This window comes from Oryctolagus cuniculus, chromosome 21 (assembly GCF_964237555.1).
Source record: "Oryctolagus cuniculus chromosome 21, mOryCun1.1, whole genome shotgun sequence".
Lineage (NCBI taxonomy): Eukaryota > Metazoa > Chordata > Mammalia > Lagomorpha > Leporidae > Oryctolagus > Oryctolagus cuniculus.
In genome coordinates this window covers 29,254,222-29,280,593 of record NC_091452.1, presented here as the reverse complement: position 1 = coordinate 29,280,593, position 26,372 = coordinate 29,254,222, and the positions used below count along the sequence as shown (strand labels likewise).

Genomic DNA, 26,372 nt, shown 5'->3' with positions numbered 1-26,372 from the left:
TTACAGGCTGGTGCCATGGCTCACTTGGTTAATCCTCCGCCTGAGGCACCGGCATCCCATATGAGCACCGGGTTCTAGTCCCGGTTCCTTCTCTTCCAGTCCAGCTCTCTGCTGTGGCCCAGGAAAGCAGTGGAGGATGGCCCAAGTGCTTGGGCCCTGCACCCACATGGGAGACCAGGAGGAAGCACCTGGCTCCTGGCTTTGGATCAGTGCAGCATGGGCCATTGCAGCCATTTGAGGAGTGGACCAACGGAAGGAAGACCTTTCTCTAACTCTGTCAAAAAAAAAACTATTTATGCTATACTCAGGGATTACTTTGGTAACACGGAAAATTTGAAAACAGATCACACCTGACAAGATTTAGAACAGGGAACAACTGTGTCCTTGGGGGGTAGGGGGATTCCAAGACCCTTGAGGCTCGTCTGCCACTGTCCTGAGCCAAGGGGCCAGGGTCCCAATTTTGGCTCCTCCTCCTGGGTCGTCATATACTCTGGGGACCCAGAAATTATTTTTCCTTATCCCCCCCTTTTCACCCTCAGGACAAAGCAGCAGGGGGGAGCCACGGGTGGGAGAGACCACCCACCACCCTTGCCCCTTCACCAACCCCAAAGGGGGGTCCTGGACACCGACTTCTGCACGCACCCTGACACAGCCATGACTTCCTGGGCTCAGGTCCCAATCCAATGCAGAAAGTGGCAGGCAGCCCCCCAGCGCCCACCCTCCTATATCCTAGGTTGCTTTCCCTGGGGAAGACAGCCAGAGCAGACCAAAGGCCCCACACCATGAGGGTTTTTCAGTCGAGCTTTTAATGAAAAGATCATAACAGTTTCTCGTCGCTGTACATTAAGACTGCACGCTTCTGCACGGAGAGATCAGTTGTTGGTGATTTCGCTCTTCTGGGACATTGGAGGGCTGCGCACCTGCAGCTCTGACCTGACTTTATCCAAAAACGCTCGAGGGACACTGAGGTCAGTGTGGTAAGTGACCGCGGTATGGCCAGTACAGGAGTGCGATTCCGGGGGCCCTGCCCCTGGATGTGGCAGGACAAGATCCCTCTTCCAGTTGCAATGAAACTTAACAGGTCTAAACACACCCCTCCCCTCCCCTCCCCCTCGAGGTATTTGCAAATGGGCCAGAGCCCAACCTGGGCCCCCCAGGAGCAGGGGGGAGCAAGTGATGGGTGGGTGGGGGCAGAGAGACTCCCCTCAGCACCTGGCCCCGCGGGGCCCGCCAAGTGGAGGGTGGGAGCCCTGGAGACCCTCCCTGCCCCACTGAGGTCTGTTATGCAGCATTTTTGAGGTCAATAAATTACAGCAATAAATAGCAAGGTGAGGTAGGGGGAGGGGGGTTCCTGTAGAACATTATAAAGTGGGGGGCATCCTGGGAGGGGGGTCCTGGGCAGCCAGAGTCCTACAACTCACACCCACCCCAGGTTTGGAATGTCAGACTGAGGCTCCGCCCCCACTGCTGGCATCCGATTCACAGGTTCAGTATCAAGGGCCCCAGGGTGAGTCTGGGGGATGGCAGGACCTTGGTCCCTTCCGCGGAGTGGGGGAGGGGGGACGTGGCAGGGTGGAGGGCGCCCTCGGCTCTGGTCCCCCAAACCTGGGGGCGGGACGGATGCCGCCGCCGCCTGCTCCCTGAGCCCTGTCCCCACCCCCCCCACCCCTGCTCCCCCTTCAAGGCTGCCCAGGCCCTTCCCAACCCAGGACGGTGGCGGGCGGCAAGGGGTCTGCCTGCCCAGCCGCCCGGATCGCACTCCTGCACGGGGCGGGGCCTGAGGTTCGGTGAATACTGACAGGGTGGGGATTGGGAGGGGGGAGCCCCGACCCGGCGCCCCCCAGCGGCGAGGACGGGAAACACACACGATGGCGCGCGGACGGGGCAGTCAGTCTGGGTCCGGATTGTTCGGTTCACAGGCTGAGGTGTATGGCTATGCTGCGAGTCTCTGAGATTCTTATTTGCTTAAAGGTTCATCTTTTTTTTTTTCTTTTCCTTTAAAAAAATTTTTTTTTGCAATCCTGGAAGGAGCCCTTGCTTGTGGCTCTGCTCCAGCGGGAGCCGGCGGTGGCGCAGCCCGGCCTGCTGCTCACACACTCGCGCCCAGTCTGAGAAATAAATACATTCATCACTGCACAAACATATTGATACAAAAACAACACTGGTCAGAGTGTTCGCACCGTCTGTGTAGGTAAGGACCAGCCCCGGGGCAGCCCCTTTCCGCTGCCTGGGCTGGGTGCCACTGAGGTCCCCCCTTCCCGGGAGGGAGGGAGTCGACTGAGCTGTCTGCGAGGTCCACACTGTTTGGCCCAAGACCCTCGCATCAGCCCACCCCAAGGGACACGGGCAGGGCAGCCAACCTCACCCCGAGGCCCCAGCCCAGACAGGGGCCCTGTAGCCAGAGCCTACCGGCAGCCCCTCGGGGTGCTGGCTGGGACTGCCGCAGTCCCGCCCGCAGGCCTCAGGGGCAGGGTCAGCTCGGGTCCGAGCTCTTTGGTGCCAGCTGGGCTCTGGGGAGGCCCCAGGAACGGAGTTGGGGGGGGGTTGATGAGAGCAGTGATTCCCGGGGGGGGGGGGACTCCCAGCCCCCTGCCCTGCCCCCAGGGCTTGCCTTTGCCCACCTGAGCTGGGAAAGAGGGCCGTCCTTGGGACTGGTCTTACAGCTGCTGAGGTCTGAAACTACGCAAGTTTATGTAAACAATGAGATAAATATATTAGTATCTTTTTTTCTGAGCCCACTGAGGTTCCATACTCATTCAAAATGTGCTTTGGTTTAAAAAATAGGTTTTGTGAATTTGGGTATGAGCTTTTTTTTTTCCTTTTTTCTTTTGTTTTCCTTTTTTTTTTTTTTTCTTTTTTTTTTGCTTTTCCTCTTTTCCTACGTGACATCTGCTATTTTTTCTGGTTCCTGTTTCTCCGAGAAACATTCAGGAACTAAGTGGCTAAAGCAGAGAAGTGGCCGCCGCCGTGGCCTCCGACGGCGCCCGATGTCCCAGCGAGGCCCTTCAGCACCACGCACACTCCCGCAAGCACAAGCACGCACTCAACACGGATGGGGGGGTGCAAGGGAGGGAGAAAAACCAAGTGTTGTGTCACCCCCTGCACCACCCCCACAAACCCTCAAAATCTTAAATAGGAAACTAGTGTTCTTGCTTTCTCGTTAAAATACAGAAAAGGCTCCATACAATACTAGGATGGGTACAATACTAGGTCGCATGGCCGTCGCCGCCGGGTGAGGGCTTTGGGCCCCCCAGTCCCTGAATTGCCTACTTCTTCCAGGAGTCACCCTGCAGATGCTGCGGCTGCCACGGCTGGAAGCCACCAAGCGCGTGGCCCGGCCTGAATGATCCCTGTGTGGTACAGACTTTGCGTCGTGTGGCTTAAGTGCTGACGGGGTGGGGAGAGCAGGGGCCCTGCTCCCTTGTGGGGTTGGGGGGAGCCTGGGGCGGGGTGTGTGGGGGTGGAGGCGCTCCACTCAGGTCCCCAGGCCCACTTGCTGGAACTCCAGCCCCAGGTCCTCCATCCCCCCTCCCGGAAGGGAAGAGGAGCCTGCTGTGGCTGGGCTGCCCTCACACCCCCAAACACACCCAGTTCACCACCTGGGTCCCCGGTCTGAGGCTCTGTCTTCAGCAGGAGGTCCCTGGAGGGGTAGGAAACAACGTAGGTTTTTTGGTCTAAACTTAAAAACAAAAACAAAAAAAACCCAAGAGAAAAGTGTGAAGCCAAGTGAAGATTAAGACCCTGCTGGCCAGCCCAGCCCCACAGCTCTGAGAGACGCTGAGGGCTGTGAGCCAAGAGCAGTGCCCTTGGCCTGCCCTTGGCTAGGGGCCCAGAGGTGGCTGAGAAAGCCCAAGGCGAGGGTGACAGTGGGGACCAGATGCCCACTTGGGAGGTGCCCATCCCCTCACCTCCAGGGAGTCCACATTTTTGGTCAGCTCCTCCCACAGCTCACTCGCTCGCACTCACTCACTCGCTAGCCTGGCAGGGGCTACTGCCCTCCCAAGCTCCAGGTCCCACAGGCATTGGAGGGGGAGGTGGGGGGCTCACTTCCGCCTCACCCTGGCCCTGACAGAGCTGCTTCCTCCTCGCGGTTTCCCTTCCACTCAGGTGCGTGGCGCTCCCAGGCTTGGGATGCCAGAACCACACGTGAGCAGCAGGTGCACCAGGAGAGCGGCCCCAGCACCCAGCATCACTGTGTCATCAATGGATCCAAGAGGTAGCAAAAAGGTCAGAGGTCTCTCCACCTTGTTCAGTGGGGAAGGAAAGCGAAACTTCCGCCCACGCACACGCCACACACCACACCCACACCGGAAATGCAAACACGAAACACCAACGGCCCCGGCCTCACTTCCAGCCGCTTGGAACCCCAGACCTTCCAGTTCCAACAGTCTCATAAACGTTACACTGGTTTTTCCTCTTAATTAAAAAAAAACAAACAAAAAACAAACCACAAGTACCTCTAAACAAAGAATATTCCTTGGAAACTAGGAAAAAGCACTCTCTCTCCTGAGGCGAGGCTCTTGGGGCCAGGGAGCCTTTGGGGAAGACAGGCTCCTGGGGGGCCTAGAGGAGGAGGCTCCCCTGTGCACCCCCGCAGCGCCGGGGGCTGCGGGCAGCAGGCAGGCCAGCCGCCCCGATTACATTCAGTCTGCAGACCCAGGCTCGGCCCCAAAGCGGGCCGGGAAGAAAACAAACTCTTGTTGGTTTTGGTTTTAAAAAACACAATTCAAAAAAAAAAAAAAAAAAAAAAAGGAACAGATCAGTAGGAAATCAACAGCAACACAGGCCCCGAGGGCTCTTAAGTTGGAGAGGTAGGCGGGTGAGTTCACCCTGACTGTTCCAGCATCAGCGAGCGGGGTCTGTCCTGGCTCACGGAGGGAGGCTCTACCCTGCACCCCACCCCACCCCCACCTCCCCAGCACCTGCTCCCTGTAGAGCCAGGGCCACCCGCACGCCCCGCACAGAAACACAAGCACACGTGCACGCACACAGACACGGCCCCTGCCGGGCACACAGCACCCCTGGCCTCTGCTAGCACAGAGCAGGACTCACGCACCTGGCCGGCAGCAAAGGGACCAGGTTCCCCCCAGGCAACACCCACGCGAGCCACTCCCCGAGGGGAAGCTGGCAGCCGGGTTGGGGGGGGAGGTAGACTGGACACCAGCACCATGCCCGGGTCGGGCCGCCGGCGGCTTCTCTCCTCTCAGCTTCCCTTGGTACAGACTGTCGATTAAAGCTCTCTCTGGGTGTGTGGAGGCGGGGCCTGGGCGGGCCGGGGCCGCCGGGAGCCCCTCCCGCTGCGCCGCCGCCTCCTCGCTTCTCCAGCCACAGAGGGCGCCCGCGGGTCTTTGGCTTCTAGGATGGGGAGGTGTGCATGCGCAGATGGCTGATGAGGTTGCGCTGCTGCGTGAACTTGCCGCCGCACAGCTGGCACTCGTAGGGCTTCTCGCCCGAGTGCACGCGCATGTGCTCGGTGAGGCGGTACTGGCGCGTGAAGCGCATGCCGCACTCGTCGCAGGCGAAGGGCTTCAGGCCCAGGTGGCTCCGCATGTGGCGCGTCATGGTGCCGCGCTGCGTGAACATCTTGCCGCAGATGTTGCAGGGGAAGGGCCGCGTGAGCCAGTGGGTCTTCTCGTGCTGCCGCAGGGTGGCCGGGTCCTTGTAGGTCTTCTCGCAGACCGAGCACTTGAAGGGCCGGGGCTCGGCCGCGTAGGACGCACTGGGCGCCGACAGGTCCTCGGCCTCCTCTTCGGCGCCCCCGCTGCCCGTCTCGTAGGCCCCCTCCTCTTTGATGAACAGCTCCTCCTCCGTGTGCGTCTCCACATGCGCGTTGAGCTGCTCCGAGCTGGGGAAGCCCTTGGCGCAGGGGATGCACACGTACAGGTTGTCCCCGTAGGGCACGCTGTCGTAGCCCTCGGGCCGGTACATATAATGCGCACCACTGGCGTGGCCCCCGCCCCCCTCGCTCCCGCTCTGCCCGCTGTCATCACTCCCATCCTTGCCGTTCTCCTCCTCCTCCTTGCAGGGGTACGGGGGCTCCCCATAGGGCCCACCCTGGCTGCCCCCGCCAACGCCGCTGGCCAGGATGCCATTGGGAACCCTGTCCCCGAGCCCCTCACTCTCCTCCCCGGGGCCGGGGCCCTTGGGCCCTGCCTCTCTCCGCTCGAAAGGGGAGCCGGCCACGGGCTCCTTCTTGCTCCACTCCTTCTTGCGGGCCGAGTGCCGGAGGCTCTTGCGGGGCTGCCCGCTGGGCCCCTCCAGCAGGCCCAGGTGGTTGTCCTCGGTCCCCTCGAGATCCATGGGCTCATCAGGGGTGCCGCCCAGCTCGGAGTAAGAGGCACTGTTGGCAACGGGTGGGGCAGAGGCAGAGGGGGGCGAGCCATGCTGGCTGTCACTCAGCTGCGCAGGGTCGTCGGGGGTAAGGTGGGGGCCGGGCGTGGCAGGGGGCAGGGGCGGGCTCTTCTTGGACAGGTCCAGGCCCAGCTCCTGCTCGCAGCCCCCGCTGCTCCCATTGGTGCTGCCGCTGCAGCCGCCCAGGCCAACCTCACCGCTCACTGGACAGACAGCACCGCCCAGGCCATGGGCGCCCTCCTGGGCCGAGCCGGCCAGGAAGAGCTCCTCTTCGTCTGAGCCTTTGGCCTGGGGCAGCTCCTGGGGGATGTGGGACCCCTTGCGCCCGTCCACGAGCCCTGGATACCGGGCCTGGATGACTGAGGCTGTAGACAGCCGCTGGCTGCGGGGGGGCCGGCCCACGCCCGCAGCCCCCACCCTGCCCGCGCCAAAGGGCTTGCCGGCTCGCTTGAGCTTGCGGCGGCAAAGGGCTGCCAACTCGGGCAGCTGGAGGTAGCTGGCGGCGGTGAGGAGGGTGTTGAAGTTAGGTTCGGCCGGCTGGTCACTGGGCAGCAGCTTGCCCGTGTAGATGAAGTCCAGGATCTGCTGGAACACCGTGGAGCTGACCATGTCGGTGTCCAGGTTGATGAGGTTGTCGTGCAGGACCAGGGACTTGAAGTAGATGCTACTGGCGGCCAGCACGTTCTTGTGGGCCCGGAAGATGGAGTTCTCCACCATGATGATGACATCACACAGGAAGCCCTTGGTCCTCTGCTGGTTTAGCTGCAGCAGGAGTTGCTTCGAGTGGCTGGGCAGCTCCATGTCCGGCCCCATGTCCCCACGCCCGGCCCACGCGCACCACCTGCGGGCAAGGACAGGCACGCAGCTGTTAGCTCACAGGGGCATACTCCAGCCAGGGCCCCAGGGCAGGATTTGAGGTGGGGGTGGCTCTGCACTGACCCTGGCAGGACGCTCACTATGCCCAGCCCACTGAGGCCTCCGTCCCATTCACATCAATGACAAAATGGATGTCGAGGGCCACGAGAGGGTCAAGTAGCTTTGAATTTGGCTTCACAACCCAAGCTACTTCTCCTCACTAAAGGCAACTGGTTGGTCCCCCCCCCCCCCGCCCCCGCATTGAAGTAGCAAAGGTTTCAGCTGCAGGCTGGCATCCCCTGTTGGAGCTCCAGTTCAAGTCCCAGCTGCTCTGCTTCTGATCCAGCTTCCTGCTAACGTGCCTGGGAAGCACCTGCCCCCGCCCCAGCCACCCACACAGCAGACTGATGGAATTCCAGGCTCTCCCGACTTCAGCTTTGCCCAGCCCCGGCCCCTGCGGCCATTTGGGGAGTGAACCAGCAGATGGCAGATCTGTCTCTATCTGCCTTTCAAAATAAATGAATCTTTAAAAAAATAAAAAGGTGGTCACAGACCCACAGGTGGACGGATGGACGGAGACAAGCACAGGACCCAAAAACGACCAGCAGGTGGCTATGGAATGCAGGAAGCAGAGGCCAAGGGAGGGAGTGGCAGCGCTCGGTGAGCTGGCCATTCCTGCCTGGGAACACAGAGCCTCAGGGCTGCTCTTCCCAGCTTTCTAAACCAGCTGGGAATCCGGATTTCCACGTGCCCCATCTCCCAGTGCCAAACGCAAGCTGTTTTGGAAACCGGACAAGTCCAAGCGGCCATCTGCTGGCCTCAGCTTCTCAGGCCACCCACAAGAGCGCCCAAGCTGAAGGTTTGCGGGGAGTTCGCTCCCTGCCTCCCAGACCCCCACACCCTCTCTCCACGGCCGCTGGTCCTCGCCCACTTCCACCTGTGCGTGAGAGCCTTGTCGGGGCAGGCTCTGAGCACCGCCCCAGCACCAGGCACCTTGAGTCCTGTGTCCTTTCTAGGAAATGCCTCGGCCCGGCTTGGGCATTGGACAGGCTGGCCTCTGCCAGGCGGGCTGGCACAGACACTGAGGTCACACACCTCTGGTTTCCACAGCGAACACACAAGCCTACTGGCACAGGGTACTCCCAGCCAGGCTCCCCCACACCACCGAGCGGCCCTTCTGCCAAGGACCGGGCCGTCCCGCGGTAGGGAGAGCAGGGGTGGGGCACAGGGGTGCGCAGCACAGCCCCAACCCTGCTTCCAGCTGCCGGGGACTGGCCAGCAGATGGCACAAAGCCCAGGAATGGGAAGGTGTGAGTGTAGGTGTGTCCAGCCCAGGCCCTGCTTCTGCAGGTGGAGGTGGGACCCTTCAGGCTCTCACAGGCAGCTCCATGCTCCGCCACCCTCCCGGCCCAGAGCCTCCCCCTTGGCCTACCGGAGTGCCAGGGGCCCAGAAACCATGTGAGCAGCAGCCAGCGGGGGGCGGCCTCCTTGAGTGCGCGGGCTTCCTGGGGGTGCATCAATGCCCGCCTCAGCACCTGGGGATGGGAAACAAGCAGTCACTCGGACAGTCAGCGTGGGGGGCGCCAACCGGAACAGCAGCCCTGTGCCCAAGTCCGTGATCGCAGGGAAGAAGAAGGAAGGCGTTCACACGCAGGAAGTGGGGTGGGTACCAAACCCCAGCAACACACAGATACACAGGAGATCTACACAGATACACAGGAGATCTACACAGATACACAGGAGATCTACGATCCCCAGAGGCCCTCCTGGCCTTGGGAGCGCTGGTGGCCTGCACACAGTTCCTGGCAGGCAGACGGGCGTGGTGGCAGGAGGCCTGGGCAAGGCCCTCCTCAGGCTGGCCACATTTACATAACAAAAGGTCAAATTTGGAGCCACTTGTGCAAGGGCTATTTATAAGAACCAGTCTCAACCGCTTCTGGCTCCCCTGCCTCCTTCCCGTCCAGATCTCGGCTCCCTCCTCCCTGCCCAGAGGGCCCAGCCCCCTCCTGCCCAGCCCAGCCCAGGGCGACCACATGGCCTCCCCTCTCCCCAGGGTTCACTGCTAAAGGCTGCCCCAACTGCAGGGTGGGCCTTTCAATACCAGCCCACCAAAGCCCCCCTGTGCAGCTGCGGCCACATGAGGGCGGGCTCCGTCTCCCCTACAGCTCAACTCTGGCTCCTGCAGGTGGGGACCCTGAGATTCTGGGTCCTTGCCTCTCTCTCTCTCTCTCTCTCTCACACACACACACACACACACACACAGGCCAGCCTAGGCTCCCTTGGAATGAAGCCAGGGATGGGGGAGGGAGCCTGCCACAGCCCAGAGCCCATTCCTTCCTGCCCTTCCCCCACCCCACCCCCAGGGCCAGGGAGGCTCAGCAGGTCCCTTAGGAATGTGACCAGACCCGGGGTGCCCGCCTGCGGCTGGGAGGCCTCTAGGCTGCAAGCTGCCAGCTGTCTCTCCAGCCCCTGGTGCAGCTCCCCCTCTCGAAGGGGGAGGGGCATCTGGTTAGCCCCAGACCTCACCAAAGGCCCAGAGGGCAGCAGGACTGAGAGCCTCCACGTTTAATGAGGTGGGGCCCAAGCCCCCCTCACCCAAGAGGGCTGAGGACAGGCGAGGGCCAGGGTGGCTGCACACAGGACAGAGCAAAGCCCATGCAAACACTTGAGCGAGCAGCGGGGGGCTGCACCGGAAGTCAAGCGCTGCATCAGAACCCACCAGATGCCCACAAGGCAGCCCCCCTAGCACAGCATAACCCTATCTGCTCCATGACCCATGCCTCAGCGCCTGCCACATGCTGCCCCTAGGGACTCAGCTGGCCTTGGCAGAAGTCAGGCAGAGCATCAGAACGTACCGGACACCCACCACACACCCCCGAACCCTGGCGGCCCGCCCAGGCGGAGCAGCCACCCACATCTGCTCGGTGTCCCACGCCTCAGTGCCTGCCAGAAGTCAGGTCAGCTATGAGATGCTGCGCAGAGAACGGGGGCAGAGCGGGCTCGGGCATCCTGGGACAGCGCCCAGGCTAGGCAGAGTTAACTACCAAGTCTCCTAGCCAGGGAGGGACGGGACCCCAGGCGGGGTCAGTCACGAGGAATCAGGGCTGGGGACAGCCTGGGTGAGGGGGCAGCAGGAGTTCACAGAAGCACAGTGCAGTCCAGCCGCCACCCACGCCCAGGCTTACCTACCCGCTCCTGCAGGACACCATGCGCGCGCACACCCCAGAGAGGGGGCCATACAGCGCCTGCTGCAGGCACAGGAGTAGCTGGCACCTACCCCCGGAGAGGCCACGTCCTGGGGCACTGCCAGGTTAACTAGAGACGTGGCTGCGGGCCAGCCCCGGAACCTGGGATGGGGGCTGGTGTCGGCCCGCCTCTGCCCACAGGCTGGGATGAGGACACCGCCTGGCACCCAGCCCCTGGCAGCAGCCCTGGCGCCTGTCAGCCCCAAGCAACCCTGCCTGCCCAACCTGGGGCCAACGGCGCTTCTCTGAGACTGCGACCAGGCCCCTCCAGTCTCCGAGGGGGAGGCAGGAAGGGGTGACACGGAAGCTACCTTGCTGGTTTAGGCTTCCTTACTGGTGGCCCTGGCTCCTTTGTGAACTCAGGAGGCAGGGCAGAGATCCAAGCTCTGATAACAGAATGGCCACCCCCCACACCTCTGCCACAGGAAAGCCAGAGGCTGGCACAGGCCAGCCCAGTGCCCAGACAGGGCTGGAGCACACAAAGCAGTCCCAGCCAGTCAGGCTGATGAGCCTCAACCCCAGGACGCACCCTGTCACCTCCCCACCAGGCAGGAAGTCCACATGGCCGCAGGGGTGCCGAGGGAGGCAGGGCCAGGCCACCCAAGGCCTCTCTTCCTAGCAACCCCTGAGGCCAGGACGGTGTGCTTCTGCCAGGCATCTTCCAATGAGGGTGAGAGAAGGAGGTGTAAAGATGAAACCGGAGTGGGGGGGAGGTGTACGTGTGGCGCAACAGGTAAAGCCACCGCCTGCAGTGCCAGCATCCCAAATGGGCACTGATTCGAGTCCCGGCTGCTCCACTTCCAATCCAGCTCTCTGCTATGACCTGAGAAAGCAGCAGAAGATGGTCCAAGTAAGTACTTGGGCCCCTGCACCCACATGGGAGACCCAGAAGAAACTAATGGCTCCTGGTTTTAGCCTGGCCATCTCGGAAGTGAACCAATGGATGGGAGCTCTCTCCCTGTCTCTCCTTCTCTCTCTGTAACTCTTGCAAAAACCAAACAGATCCTTGCTCAGGCAGAAAGCTGAGGAGGACAACTCCATACCCCCCTGCCCCAGCTTGGCCCCAGAACACCAGCTGCCCAAAGCGAGGGCGTCCAGGGCTGCTGTAGTTATTCTAAGGGCCTCCAAAGAGCTCCCTCGGGAAGATGGCAGCCCCCGCACACCTACCTCCAGTGGACAACTACTCTAGGTGTGGTCTCAGGCCACAGGAGACCCAGGCCTATCCCCAACCCCTCCTGGCTCACGCCCGGAAGGCGGCCTGGAGGGGAGGGTGGTGACCAGGGAAACGGGCGGTCCCTAGTGAGCCTCTGGGAAACCTCCTCACCCAGAGAGAGTAAGGGCGCGCTCCCACCCAGGCAGCCGCTCCTTTCACCTCAACCACCTCCCGGCCAAAGCAGAAATGGTGAACCAGCGCCCGCAGCCGCGGCGTGGCCAGGGGAGAGGAGTGGGCAGGGCACAGCCACCAGGCACCTTCCACACCCCCGGAGCTTTAAGCACATCTGACTACAATCGGGGGTCCCAGACATGCGGGCAATGCCCCCAACCAGGATCATCTTATCCTCTGGGGGTGGGTGGTCCCGTGTGAGTGCTGGCCTCTGCCAAGGGGAAAGCCTGCCTGGAGGGGAGAAGCTGCAGCCTCCCAAGCTTAGTGGCAGACCCACCAACCAGCCATACAGCCATACAGCCACAAGGCAGGCCTGGAGTTCTCCTGCACGGCCTCTTCCAGCTCCCATCGCCCCACGGGGAAGATGGAGCGACCTGGTCTCATTATCTTCCACCCCCAGTTTCCTCGAAGAGGAGGAAGGCTCTCAGGGGCTCAGCACCATGTCGGAGGTCTCAGACCAGGCAGGTAGCAGAGCGAGGACTTCCGGGCTGCAGCCCATGCTCCCTGCCCCAACGCCCAGGACCTCACAGCTGACCACAGCAGGGTCTCTCACCCATGCTACATTTCCTTGGTCCACCATAGGCAACCAAGGCAGGGGCCCAGCGCTGTCACCCAGCCTCTGGGAACACCTCGGCCTCCTGACCTCCTGCCCTGTCCCTCCAGGCAGGGGCTGGCAGTGGAGGTGGATGGGGCTCACTGCTCCGGGCAGGCCCAGCCATGTAATCAGGCGCAGACCTGGATGCCGGCCAGCAGCTCCTGGCTCCTCTCCCAGCTCATCCTCTTGGAAAGCAACAGGCTCCGGGTGTGCCAGGAGCCCAGCCTGCCCTCCGACCGTGAGGCTCCTCGCAGCGTTGGTGGCCTGGTGACGGGGACCTGGGCCGGCCTCCTGCCTTCTCCACCTCACCGGCCAGCCCTATTGCCCACCATGAGGGAGGCGGCCTCCACCTTGGCCCCCTACAGCTCCTCCACGGTAGTTTTCATGCCCAAGTGTTGCCCGCAGCTGGTCCCCCGACAACCCACCTGACACGTGAGGAAGCTCGTGGCTATGTCGCCTCCAGAAAAGGCACCAGAGTGAGCACCCCGGACCCCAAAGCTGGCTTCTCCAGAAGGCAGAGCCTTGGGGCCCCTCTGCCTTCCCTCACTCCTGTCTCTGAAGCCAGTGGGAGGCAAGGCCAGGGCAATCCTGGGAACCTGCAGGTGGGATCCTGCTGGGGCAGGGTGGGGGGTGGCAGATAGGGCCAAGACCCCGTGACAAGTGGCAAGTGTGCCCTGGTGGTGGTGGGGCGGGGACAGGCAAGAGAGCACAGCTTATGGAAGTGGAACAATTTAACGGCTGTTTCTGCACAGAGCTGTGGGCAGCAGGCAGAGAAGGCCGCTCGGTGAGCAGGGGAGGGAGGGAGTTAGGGAAAGGCACAGTGGTAAACAGCAGGACATTCCTAGGAGTTTTTAAAAAGGGCACTGGGCTGCCTGGGCCAGCAGCTGAGGGACTATCAGGATCATCTGCTTGCCCCAGGACACCCTTCCATGAGATAGCGGAGCCCCAAAGGGAGGGGCCTGGCACAGCTGAGTCAGAGCTGCAACTGCCCGGCCCGGCTCCAGGAAAGCAAGCTCCAGTTTCGTCCATTCCAGGCCAACCCCTGGTGGCTTACAATTTCTCCTGCCTAGTACAGAGGGGACACAGATACCCTGCCACCTCTATCATCATCACTCCATAATTCGATGGCCGAAAAGCAGTAGAGGCACCGCTCCACGAACCTTCACCTGCCCCGGCTGGGACAGGAATGAGGGAAAACAGGAAAAAACAAAAGCACAAAAACTCAATGCCAGGGACCAGCACTGTGCATTAGTGGGTAAAGCCACCACCTGCAGTGCCGGCATCCCATATGGGCACCGGTTCTAGTCCTGGCTGCTCCACTTCCGATGCAGCTCTCTGCTATGGCCTGGGAAAGCAGAAGATGGCCCAAGTCCTTGGGCCCCTGCACCCACGTGAGAGACCAGGAAGAAGCTCCTGGCTTCAGATCAGCCCAGCTCCAGCCATTGCAGTCATATGGGGAGTGAACCAGCAGATGGAAGACCTCTCTCTCTCTCTGTGCCTCTGCCTCTCTGCATCTGCCTTTCAAGTAAATAAATAAATAAATCTCAAAAAACAAAAACAAAAACAAAAACCTCCATGCCAGACAGTAATTAGCCAAAGGAAACCTAAAAACAAATCTCCCAGGGATGAATGAGAGGACGAAAGGGGATATTTAAAGTAAGACCAGGACAGTTCCAGAAAAGACAGAAGGACAGGACTTAAAATCACCATGAAAAGCACAGATGAAACCAAACGTTGGCCAGACAGTGGCCAGAGGAAGGCCACATACTCTAGACAACCCCTGGATGGCACTTTTTTTTGTTTTTTTTTTAAGATTTATTTATTGGGGCCGGTGCTGTGGCATAGCGGGTAAAGCCACTGCCTGCAGTGATGGCATCCCATATGGGTGCCAATTTGAGTCCTGGCTGCTCCACTTCTTCAGTTCCCTGCTGATGCACCTGGGAGAGCAATTAAGGACGGCCCAAGTGCTTGGGCCCCTGCACCCACATGGGAGACCGGGAAGAAGCTCCTGGCTCTGGCCTGGCCCAGCCCTAGCCATTTCTGCCATTTAGGGAGTGAACCAGCAGATGGAAGATGTCTATCTGTCTCTCTCAATCTTTTTCTCTAACTCTGCCTTTCAAATAAAATGAATAAATTTTTAAAATAAAAAGTTATTTTTATTTAAAAGGCAGAATGAGAGTGGAAAAGACAGAGAAGGAGGGAGGGAGGGAAATCTTCCTTCAGCTGGTCCACTCCCCAAATGGCTGCATCAGCCAGGGCAGGACCAGGCCACAGGCAGAAGCTTCACTTGGATTTCCCACATTGGTGCAGGGGCCCAGCACTTGGGCCATCTTCTGTTGCTTTCCCAGGTGCAGCAGCAGGGAGCTGGATAGAAATGGAGCAGCTGGAACTTGAACCAGAGCCCATATGGGATGCTGCTAGCGATTTAATCTGCTGCACCACATCACAAGCCCAGCACAGGATCTTTTAAAGCTGAAAACATGCAAATCCTGAGCCCCAAGAACTCCGAGGCATGCACCAACAGGAGCCATCCATCTGTGGTCGCTGCTCAATGCCAGAAACTACTCCCATGCCCTCCTACGGTCCCTGAAGTTACAAGGGAGCTTCATTTGGGGTGAACCATAGGAATTTGCTGTTTACGGGCTGAGCCGCATGGTTTGCCTTAAGACACAACACAGATCAACCTCTCAACCACACCACTAAGCAAAGAAGTCAGACCCAAACAGACAATGCAGTTTGGTCTCATTTCCAATTCCAGACATTCAAAAGCCAGCAACATTAATCCAGCACGAGAAAGGGGTGTGCCTGTGTGTGTGTGCATGTGTGTGTATGCGTGTGCGCACATGCCAAGAGTGGCTGAAAGGGCACCTGAGGGCTTCCGGGGCTGTTTCTTGCTCTGGATGTCGGTTCAGAAAGCAGGCTCAGGGAAGACACTCATGTCCCGTACCAGAATGCCTGGGCTCGGTCCCGAGCTGACCGTAGAAGGCAGTGGTGAGCACTCAAGTAACCAGGCTCCTGCCACCCACATCGGGGGCCTGGGTTGAGTCCCCAGCTCCTGGCTGTCGTGGGCATTTGGGGAGAAAACCAGAAGATGGGAACTCTTTCTGCTCTCTCACATTTTTTTTTTTTTAAGATTTACTTATTTATTTGAAAAGTATAGTTATATATAGAGAGAGATCTTCCATCTGCTGGTTCACTTCCCAGATGGTGGCAACCGCCAGGGCTGGGCTAGGCTGGAGCCAGGTCTCCCATGTGGGTGGCAGGGGCCTAAGCACTTGGGCCATCCTCTGCTGCTTTCCCAGGTCATTAGCAGGAAGCTGGATCGAAAGTGGAGCAGCCGGGAAGTGAACTGGCGCCCATATGGGATGCTGGTGTCACCACAAGGTCCTGCCCCAGTGACAGATTCTTCGAGCTGTGCACACTCTTCCATACACTGAATAGAAACCTTCAAGAGGCAGAGACTCTGGACTGGGATCTGATCAGCTAGTAGACCTGGTCCAGCAGGGACCTCCCCTGACACCCCGCAGCTAACAGGAACACCACTACACAGGACCGCTGGCAAAGTGACCAAGTCAGGACAGCGTGTCTGTCCTGGAAGAGGCGGCTCAGCCAATGGGCCGTTGGGAACCCACAGGAAACCTAGTGACGACTTTAAAATCTCAGTATTAGGAGCAGCCTCCTGTCTGCCAGCTGCAGATACAAATACCCTGATAACGTGTTTTCACCAGCCTAAGGTCCTACAGCTTCCAAAGACGGCATAGGGGGTTTCTTCAAATCCTACACGGCAAGCCCCATGGAGAAAACAGGAAACTCAGAGCAGAACCCCGCGCTCCAAACAGGACACCGAAGAGCTCCTGGCGAAGGCCCTGAGCCGGTCCCGGTGGCAGCCGGCTGGGTCTATCAAAAGGAGGAAGCCAACAAGGACGTGGGTGAGGCCTTCAGGGACCCGGGCTGAAGGAAGCCACCGGACAAGAGGGGAAACAGCCTACGTGCTCCTGCGGGGGCAGCCCAAAGCCGGAACTCTCAGAGTCTCCAGCAAACCAGCTCAGGGGCTGCGGACAAGCAGCAGGTGCAGAGGACAAAATCCAGTCAGAGGCGGCAGCGTGGGCACGCACTGGGAGTTTCAGGATTTTTAAGGACAAAAAAAAAATTAGGCAACTCCCACAGAAAAGACTAGTCTGTGACCCAGGCCAGAGAACCCTCCAGGTGTGGCACTTCACTGAACAGGGCTCACCTGTCCAGCAGGTAACCTGAAAGAGAGAGGAAGGGCCGAGCGCTCAGAAAGGGATCTAGACAAGGATTCGGGGGGGGGGGGGGGGGCACACAACATTTTGCAAAGCTTCCCTGTGCTTTTAAAAGTTGAGCGTTGGTGGTGCTGGAAGGGCTACTTCAGCGTCACAGTGTAGAGGTGAAATAAAAGGCACTTCTCAGCCCGAGGAGCCCAGGCCAGGCGTGGAAACACGGGCTGCTTACGGAAACGGCACGAAGCGAAGGCCCTGCAACCGCCCAATGCTTACTGCCTGTGACGAGGTGTGGGGGCCGGGAACGCAGGGCTATGCAGAAGACAGCAAGTCTGGCCCAACAAGCTGCCGGCCCTCTAGGGGGTCTAGCCAAGAGTTGACAGAAAAGCCAGGGCATGGTTAACCCTCACGACAGCAGAGTGGTGACTTCCACAGAAGGAGGGGAGAAGCTCCGGTGGGTGTTGGGGGGCGCGCTTTACCTGGTGACGGGGAAGCGGAGGTGTCCAGCTCGTGGGATGCCTGCTACTGAGGAACAAGCTGGCCTACCACTCCTCCTCCTCATCCTCTTTCTTTCAGATGTGTGTACGTGTGTGCGCGCATGTGACTTACACCCTCTGGCTAATACCTTTACAGCTCAATCTCTAAGTTTACTAAGGAAGCTGAGCCTGCTCCGTGCAGAAGTCCCAAAAGAAAGGGGGGCGGGGCCGGGGTCCTGATCCCGATCCGCAGAGGAGCCAAGAGGCTACAGGCCCAACTACAGCAACCACGCAGGAACCAAGACTGGCGGGCTCGGTTCCCACAGGTGACAACCCACACACTACCACCCTGTCCTCACACCCAAGCCAGGGCCCCAGAACCTGGGGGGCAGCCGTGTAGCTCCCCCGGAGGGGCAGAGTTAGAGCCACTGTTGAGTGAAAACACGACCCACCTGTGCCGGCTCCCAGCCCCCTCCAATCAACCCGAGTTACTTTCTCAATTACTCATCTCACCAAGCCACTCCCTGCCTAAGGCCTGCCAGGGATTTTGATCACCTGGGAGGGAGGCCATGGCATGGCCTGGCCCACAGCGTGTTTCCAAGAGGGGTGCCAAGCCCAGCTCCCCACTTCCACAGCCGTGCCTCTCAGCACCCCAGGGAGGCTGTGCTGTCTGCAGGGAGGACCTGACCCACGTGGCATCCCTTCCCCTCCCACCATTCTTCCTACCACCTCTCAGGGGATGTCAACACCACCGCAAGCCACTGCACGGCTGCCCGCCCCGCCCCAACCACCACCACCTAAAGTCAGGGACCCCGCTGGTGCCCCAAGCGGCCGCAGACGCTAGCACCAGGCGTGCAGCGGGCACTCGCAGGCGTTTGTCAGCTGGGCAAGTGCCAGGAAGCCAGAAGCAATTCTGGGAGATAAGGAGAAATACTACACGCAAGATAAGGTGGCACGGTGCCCTGCCCCACCCCGGCTCCAAAAGCACGCGACTTAGATTCTTAAAATTAGTCAGGACCCCCAGAGAGCCTTGGCTTCTGCACCTTCCACACTGTCAGCATCAGGTCGGCGCTGTTCCGCTGACCGTGCTGGAAAGATGCACCATTTTATTATAATCCAGTTCAAAATCAGTAATAAATCTGTCCCATGGACATGTGAATACATTTTGATGGGGAAAACAAACACTCGCAAAAAAAAGAAAACTTAGCAGTTGGAAGGGTGGCACCGCTTGTCTCTCTCAGTCCAACTCTTCAGCACCTGGCTATTCAGAAGGGGCTGGAACCCCGACTGCTTCTGTCCTCAGCGTGGAGGACACCCGGTGTTGCCTGGCTCTACGATCCTGGCCTCACACCGAGTGGAGGAGTCCTTCCATAGCCCCACCCTGCCTCCGCTCCCTCAGTGACTGGCACAGAAGCTGCACCGGGGGCTCTAGGCCACGTGGAGTGACTAGTTCCCATTCGGGTGCCCCAGAGTCCCATGGTCTACCTTGCACTGGGATTCAGAGAAGATTCTGTTAGCATCAAGCACTGGTCACTTGGAAAACGTTTCATTGTACAACACCGACCCATCCCAACAGCTTGCCTCATGGCTGATGTTATCCAAGAAGACTTAAGGGCCGGGGAAACTGCCCAGCTCATCGCCATGGATGCAAGCTTTCCAACATCTTAACTTTCCCAGCAAATGCTTGGAATGGGCATCATTGGCAACACAGTTTTCCCCACCCACAGGCTCCCTTTGTTCATTTTCAAGGATGTCTGACAAACACCTCCACACCTGAACATGCACACTTTCCTCTGTTGATCATTTCTTTCAAGTGAAAAATACTGCTCCATGACAAAGAGCAGGTAGCTCTCGTCCTGGCCAGAGTGAGGACACACTGGTCCTGGGCACGCAGTCCCACAGGGGACCACCCAGATGGGAGCTCACTGGTCTACATTTACCCCTCAGCCACCTGGACGGGTCCAGGGCTCTGCATACCACTGGCCAAGTGCTGACATGGGGCAAAGGTGGCGATGTTGAAGTGTTGGGGAGAAGAGGCCTCGGGAGGCTGACATGCGAGGCCTCAAATGTTCACAACCCCTGGGGCCAGCACTATGGCATAGCAGGTAAAGCTGTAGCCTGCAGTGCCGGCATCCCATGTGGGCACCAATTCAAGTCCCAGCTGCTCCAATTCTGATCCAGCTCTCTGCTGTGGCCTGGGAAAGCAGTAGAGGATGGCCCAAGTGCTTGGGCCCCTGCACCCGCATGGGAGACCTGGAAGAAGCTCCTGGCTCCGGATTGGCTCATCTCCGACCACTGCAGCCATCTAGAGAGTGAACCAGCGGATGGAAGACCTCTTTCTCTGCCTCTCTGCCTCTCAAATAAATAAATAAACCTTAAAAAAAATTATTACAGGCAAGAAAAATGAAGCCCACAGAGGTGGAGGGATGGGGACCACCCAAGTCAACCTCAGGACTCAAAATCCCATAAGTAAACCTACAGCAGGCTGACGGACACATCATGAATCAAAGGAAAGCACCATTTCAAACAGCATCCGTGTGCACTGGGGCAGGCCTCAGGGAGACCTCGGGCCTCAGGCTAACTCGCAGAGCCCGCCCTGGTGCTGCAGGCCATGCACACCTGGAGGCAGAGGGGGCAGTGGGGGAGGGGCGCTACCAGGAAGCGGGAGGTGCAAGCTGCCTGCTGGGGGCATGAAGTCAAAGTCCCCCCCTGCCAGAGCGGCCCAGCCAGCCCTGCTGCCCTTATCAGCTTCCCCACAGGCCCGGAATGTGGGACTTTGGAAAGTCTCTGTCCCCTCGGCCTGCACAGGGCGCTCAGCGTCACCTGCCACAGCCGGGGATGACCCAAGGCCAGCACCTCCCCACCTGGTGGACCCTCAGCAGGCTGCATGGCCTGGTGTCTCCCTTTCCTTACCAGGATGGCCAGACCCCACGCGCCCATGTGTGTCCCCCCCACAGGCCTCTCTGGAGCTGGGTGGCAAAGGCACACATCTGCACGGGACAGAAGAGGCCAACGAGCCGGAAGGGAAGGAAGGGGCTGGGAATGGGAGGCAGAGGACGGCGCAGAGTCCACCTGTCCCCTGGGCCGTGGAGGGTCTGCTGGGGGGAGCTCCTGATGACCTGGGGAAGCGCTGCAGTGGGGATACAGCAGCAAGACAAGGGCCTCGTCCCTAAGACCAGATCCCGAGGAGGGCTGTGTCGCCAACTCCAAACAATCGCTGTTCTGCCCGGGGCACCCGCCGCAGCCACCGCACACCCAGGGCCTCGCCAGTCCCCCTGCCTCTCCACACACACACACACACACGTGGTCAACCCCAGGAGAGCCCGCAGCTCTGCCCCAGCACAGGGAGCCCAGCCGAGTCTTCCCTGAAGCTCTGGCTCCCTGCCTCCAGGTGAGTGGCCTCACGTTGACCACACAACACAGCCCAGCAAACCAACCTCTGCAACGGCCTCCTTCCTCCCAGGGAAGCTGAAGTCAAGGAGAACAAGAGGAGGCTGTGGTCCCGTCACACCTGTTTCAGCCACAAGGAACCCAAGCGTCACTGTCAGGCCCAGCCCGGCTACCCAGAAGCCTGGCCAGGGCAGACTCTGGAACCCCAGGCTATGAGGCCAGGACCCCCTAGGAGAGGCCCCTCTGTGACCATGACTCAGCCAGTCGACCTCAGCCTGAGATGGTGGGGCGCTCCCCACCCCCAGCTGCTGCTGCTGCCGCCCCCAGGCCTTGGAGGGAGGCGGTTCTGAGCAACCGAGGCAACAGCACTAAAGAACTCAGCCTCATTGCCTGCTGGATTCTGGTTACTGCCACCTGCTAGAGCAGCGGAAATGGCAGCCGCCTGAGTCCACCCAGACAAGGGCCCAACCAAGGGGCGGGGCGCCAGCACAGACCACATGGGTCCCAGGCCCCTCTCTCCCTCCCCACGTTGTGTGTGAACAAAAAAGAGTCACTGAGGTGCAGAGGGAGCTGCAGGGCCCATGAGGCGGTCACCAACAGGCCCCGGGGGCAGCCACGGGGTGGGGGTGAGGGCAGCCACGCCCTCACCGTGGCCAATAGCCCCTCCACCTCCACAAGCGGGCCAGCTCCCACCTGTAGACACCCACCCCACCAGGCCCACTCCCACCTTTCCTTAGCCACCATGGAATGCCCATGGGATAAGTGAGGCCACCTGCGTTTCCCCACATCCTGCCTCCATGTGCTCCGACAGGAAATAAGCACAAGAAAGGACCTCTAAGCTCCAACCCCAAGGCCACCCTCCTCCTCTCCCCTAACTCACCACACAGAAACTGAGCAGCTGGAAGGAGACTACCGGCCCCCCAGCACCCCTCCCCCCAAGCCTGGCAGCCTCCCCGAGGGTCGCTCTCCCACTTAGTGCAGCCACACCCTCCCGTCCTGGACTGTGGCAGGGGCTGGGCCCTTCCTTATCTCGCTCACTGGGGGCCCAAGGCAAGCCCCATCCCCACCTGCTTTTCTTGCCTTGCCACTCCCAGCTAAAACTGGGCTCAAGGCGAGCCTGCAGCCCCTCCTCCCCCCACCGGCCCTCCCCCCCAGCCGGGTCCCTAACCCCGAGGGCAAGGCCCCTCCCAGCAGGAAGCAAATGCTGGCTGTGCCAGGGAGTCAAACTGGAAGGGCTTGTTTGGAAGCCCCTAATCAGGAACCGGGACCTGTCCTGGGGAGGGGGCTCCCTGCCCCACCCCTCCCTGGGATGAGAGCTAGGGCTTACAGGGCCGGATCTCCCGCTGTCCCGAGCTCAGGCTGGGGAAGCAGGGAGAGCCTGCCACGCCGCAGGAGCCCCCACGGGCTCTGGCGTCCAAGGAAGGCACTTCGCCTGCGGGCCCAGCAAGGTATTCAGCCTCCCAGTCTGCAGTGCAGAACTGGAAGAATTCCGAGAAAACCCGCTATCGCCCTGCCTCGAGGGCTGGTCGGTGAGCGCCGGAGGGCAGGGCCAGCCAGTGTGATTTCACCCATCTCACCTAGCCACGGGCTAGCTAGCTAGCTCCCGGGTCTGCGCCTGCACGGCGGCTGGCTGAAATACAAAGCTCTCAAAAAGAGCCTCCCACATGCCCGCAGGCAGCGGTGCTCCCGAGCCGGCTTCTCTCTCTCCCTGGCTTCTCCTCTCTCCCTGGCTTCTCCTCTCTCCCTGGCTTCTCCTCTCTCCCAGTGTCTGCCTTCCCACACCCACCGCCTACCCCCCACACACACACACCCCGGTTAAAACGGTCACCTACAGCCACAGCCAACCTGGCTTGCTACCCAGGGCTCCCCTCCAGGCCCACGGCCGGCCGGCCCCTCCCTCCCTCCCACACCACGGCCAGTGCCAGCCCTTTATCACCCTATCTCACAATCATTTGTTTGCCTGTCTTCCCCAGGCTGAGCTCCAGAGGCCGGGCGATATGGGCACCCAGGTTTTCATTCCCATTTTACAAACGGGGACACTGTCCAGCAGGGACAGTCAAGAGTCCCCGGCAGAGCCAGCGAGGCACCCCAGGCTTCCTGACAGCCTGCGCAAGCGCCCTGCTCAGTACCCCAAGGGGGTGGGGGTCTCAAGGAGCCAGGAGGGCAGGAGCCTGACTTCTGGCTTTCTCAGGCAGAAGCTCCCGGCTGGGGCAGGGGTGGGGGGAGGGGGCGCCCCAGTGGGCAAGAGGAGCTATGGGGTGGGGCTGACTGCCGGAGGCCAACTGGCCAAGCAAAGAAAGGGCAGAGCCACAGGTCCCCTGGGTAAACTGAACTTTATTCCTTCCTCACTCCTGACTCCAGAACTGCCCAGCCAGCCCTTCCCCGGGGGCTAGCTGCTGATTACAAGGCACTGCCCCCCACCCCCGTGATCTGACCCTGGCAGACAATAAGGACTCTAGGAAGGCAGCACGCCTGGCAGCTCAATAATGCAAAGCCCTGTTGCTCAGAGTCCACAACAGCTGACTTCAAGTGGATCGGAGGCTGCGCTTATTAACAAAATGAGAAATCCGATCTGTGGAAAGAAAACACTACGTGAGGATTAATCCAGGGCTGCCGCTTGCGGACGGAGCCCGGGCTGCCGGCCAAGGCCAGGGAGCAGGAGGAGACCGTGCCTACCTGTCCCTAGGAGCAGGTACCGCACAGAGCAGGCCAGGCCACCGCTGCCCACGCTGTGGCGCCTCCCCCCAGCAAGTGCGGCAATCATTTCTGTTTCTGCTTTAATTAAAGGGCGGGCTCCCTCGGGCTGCTGCTTCCTCTGTGCAGAGCCAGCAACCAGAGGGAGATTTCTCTTTTCAGGAATAGCTCGTAAAAGCCCAGTGACTAATCCGCAAGTCCCAACAACTGGCCGGGGGAAATTCTGGGCACACAGCAGTGCTTGGCCAAGCTGCTCTCCTGCCCACAGCGGCCTGCGGGAAGCTAGGGAGAAGCCCAAGGAAAAGCAGGCCCACCTGGGAACTCTGACCCTCCCCTCCCACTCCCCCAGAGAGGGAGGCAGGTGGGGAGCTTCCGCCCAGCCTGCCCAGGGGGACCCAGAGGCTTCCCTAAGTCAGCCGCACAGGGTGGGAGGTTCACTTGCAGGCAGACGACTCACTCCTGGGAGCAGTGCCGGTGGCCAACGGACTCCGCTCCGTCCCCAAGGATTGGCCCTGCAGCCAACCTCCTGGGTGTTAAGAGCCCAGTAAACCCACAATGTCACCAACACAGCTTTGTCTCCAGAGGCTGGCCTCGGCCTGGCCCATCTGCTGTCCCCTTCAGGCCACTAGGGCAGCCCTGCCCCACCAGGCACACTCTTCCTCCGGGAGCCAGGGCTCCAGACCGGCCACATGGCCTCTTCTCCTTGAAGGCCCAGGGAACCCAGGCACCAACAGATGGGAATGGAGGGGCCCGGAGCCCAACCAGGAAGCAATAACGTGAGACAGAGAAAGGTTGAGTACCCCAGCTCCATCCCTCCTTCCCGGGGTTGGGGGGGGTCCTTGGAATACAGCCCCAACTTCAGCCTAGAAGCTGAGTCCCTCCCCCTTACTACCTACCTGCCAGCTCTCCCCTTCCCCCAGGCCAAGAGGCACAGCAATCCCCCGTATCAGTCAACAATCCACCGCCTTGCCTCGGGATTCCTATGGGCAAGGCACTGCCCCTCCCCCCCACCACATATGTCAGAGAGGTGGCCTCCCTGGGTTACACCCCTCCTGCTGTTGGGGGCTGGGGGGCCGGGAGCATAGCTTTCCAGATGTGCTTGGCAACTCCTACCAGGAAAGACACTGCGGGTGGAGGGGGAGGAGAAGGCATGGCCAAAGAACTTAACGCGCACTCCAGCCTCCCGGGATCCGCAACGGGCTCCTTCCCCCAGCAGTCCCGGGCTGTTCTGGGTGGGGCCGCTGGGAGCATTATCTGGCTTCATCCCCCCCACCCCCAGGGAGAAGCATTTCTGCCCCCCACCCACCACCACTCACGCACACACCCAAGCCTGCGTGAATACGAACCATCTTGGAAGATAAACAGAGAGTGACAAGCTGGGGCCCCCAGACCCCCTCCCCCAAGCCCATCTCTCTTCCTGCCAAGCGGCTGCCTAGGGGAGCGGTCTGGGGGCAGGGCAGCTAGCCCACCAGGCGCAGGGCCTGGCGCTCCGAGAGCGGCCCCTCCAGGCCCGACCCTGCCCCCTTTGCCCTGGCCGGTCCTCCTGCTGGGAAGCGGGGACCGCGCACGGCGCGCAGGGCCGCAGTTCTGGAGATCACAAAATCCTCCAGCGAGGGGCGACGGCGGGCGCGGGGCGGTCTGCATAATGGGAGGCCGCCCGCCTGTCAGGCAGCGCAGCTCGCCCGACGCCGTTCGGATTAGATCGCTAATGAAAAGGCACAAAGAACCAGCGCCCGCTCGCCTGCCGTCCCCCGCTCTGCAGACCCGCGCCCCGGGCCCGGCGCGGCCCTGGGGGCTTTGTGCCCGGGGTCCACCCGGCCGCCCGCGCCCCCGCCGGGCACCGGGGAAGCCACAAAGCCCCGCCGGGGCCGGCCGGGGGTCCCGCGTGCGCCCCCCCGGCCGGCCCCGGCGGACGAGCACGCGCGCAGCCCCCACGTCGCCCGGGCGCGCGCGCGCCCACGCCCCTCTCCCCGGAGGCGCGCCCCGGCCCCGGCCCCCGCCCGCGCCCCCTCACCGCCCCCCGGCCACCCTCTCACCTCGTGTGCGTTAGCGGCGGCGCTCCGCCCGCCGGCCGGCCGGCCTCGCTCGCGACCCCTCGTCTTCGGCGCCCGGCCTGCGCCGCCCGCGCCCGCCCCGTCCGCCCGCCGCCGGCCCGGCTCGGCTCCCCGCCCAGCGCGCCCCGAGCGCCGCTCACAGCCGCCCGCCCGGCGCCATCTTGGAAGCTTGTGACGTCGGCGCCGCCCGCTCACCCCTAACCCACATCTGAATGGGCGAGCGGAGGGGCGGGGCCAGGGGCGGCGAGTGGGCGTGGCCGTGTCGGGGGCGGGGCGGAGGGGCGGAGCCGGCGAGCGGTCCGAGCGCTGGGCGGAGTGAGCGGCCGCAGCTACGCGCAGTGGGGGAGGGGCGCGCCGGAGGAGCCGGGGACCCCCCGCCCCGACCCCTAGAAGCCCGACAGGACGCCAAGCCGAGGCGCCAGGGTGAGACACCGGTTTCGCTCTTGCGGCATCAGGACCGCACGCTCCCCGGAACAGGCACCCTAGCCCCCCAAGTAGGCGGACTCCCTGCCCCCCGACTCAAGGCTGACCCCTTTGGAGCCTAACTTTGGCCCTTTGCAGTACCCACGCCATTAGGGCCCACCCAGCAGCCTGCGCCTCACCTCCCGGACGCCTTTGCTTCCCGCTCCGCGTTGCCCTCGGCCGTGGTCCCAAAGCCGCAGCCCTTAGGGACTACTGCTCAGAGGGTCTGCGCTCCGCGGGACGACCCCCGCGCCGTCGGGATCCCGAGGCCTGGGGAGCCCCGTGACCCTTGACCCCAGCGCCCCGCAGAAGCCCCGCTCCGAGCGCCGCGGGCCGGCCCTACCTGCTCCGAGGGCGCGGAGGTCCCGGGCGCGCTGCGCTCAGCCAGCCCCTTCCGGTGGCCGCAGCCCCTCCAGGCCGCGGGGGTCGAGCGGCGCGGCTCGTGGCCGGCACTCGGTGGCTCGGAGGAGCCGGGACGGGCCGCGAGCCGGGGGAGGGGGGCGCACGTGTCCGGGGAGTTAGGGGAGTTTACGAGGTCGGTGCGCTCCGTTTACGCCCTAACCCGTGTGTAGGTTTGTTAGAGTCCTCTGCACAAAATTCTAAACTTCAGCCGGAGGCATAAACA

The 26,372-nt window shown here is 61.4% G+C and overlaps 1 protein-coding gene across 4 annotated transcripts; it reads right to left on the bottom strand.

The window, feature by feature from the left end:
* Window positions 1–786: 786 nt before the first annotated feature.
* HIC2 (HIC ZBTB transcriptional repressor 2) lies at window positions 787–26,195 on the bottom strand. 4 transcript variants are annotated; one of them, XM_051826733.2, is made up of 3 exons: window positions 26,091–26,195; window positions 8,639–8,741; window positions 787–7,192 (listed from the first exon to the last, which is right to left on the bottom strand). In XM_051826733.2, the coding sequence occupies exons 2-3, from the start codon at window positions 8,662–8,664 to the stop codon at window positions 5,356–5,358; spliced, it is 1,863 nt and encodes a 620-aa protein (XP_051682693.2). In that variant the 5' UTR covers window positions 8,665–8,741; window positions 26,091–26,195; the 3' UTR covers window positions 787–5,355. The 4 variants fall into 4 exon arrangements, with proteins under 4 accessions (XP_051682693.2, XP_051682692.2, XP_051682695.2 ...); XM_051826732.2 differs by lacking the exon at window positions 26,091–26,195 and adding an exon at window positions 25,268–25,437; XM_051826735.2 differs by lacking the exon at window positions 26,091–26,195 and adding an exon at window positions 24,128–24,492.
* Window positions 26,196–26,372: the final 177 nt, after the last annotated feature.

What these genes read in the sequence shown, in the direction of transcription:
- HIC2 (XM_051826733.2), bottom strand. Translation starts at nt 8,664, where the DNA reads ATGGTTTCTGGGCCCCTGGCACTCCG. An exon ending in TCTGGGCCCCTGGCACTCCG is followed by an intron (nt 7,193 to 8,638) that starts GTAGGCCAAGGG and finishes CCTTGCCCGCAG; the next exon opens with GTGGTGCGCGTGGGCCGGGC.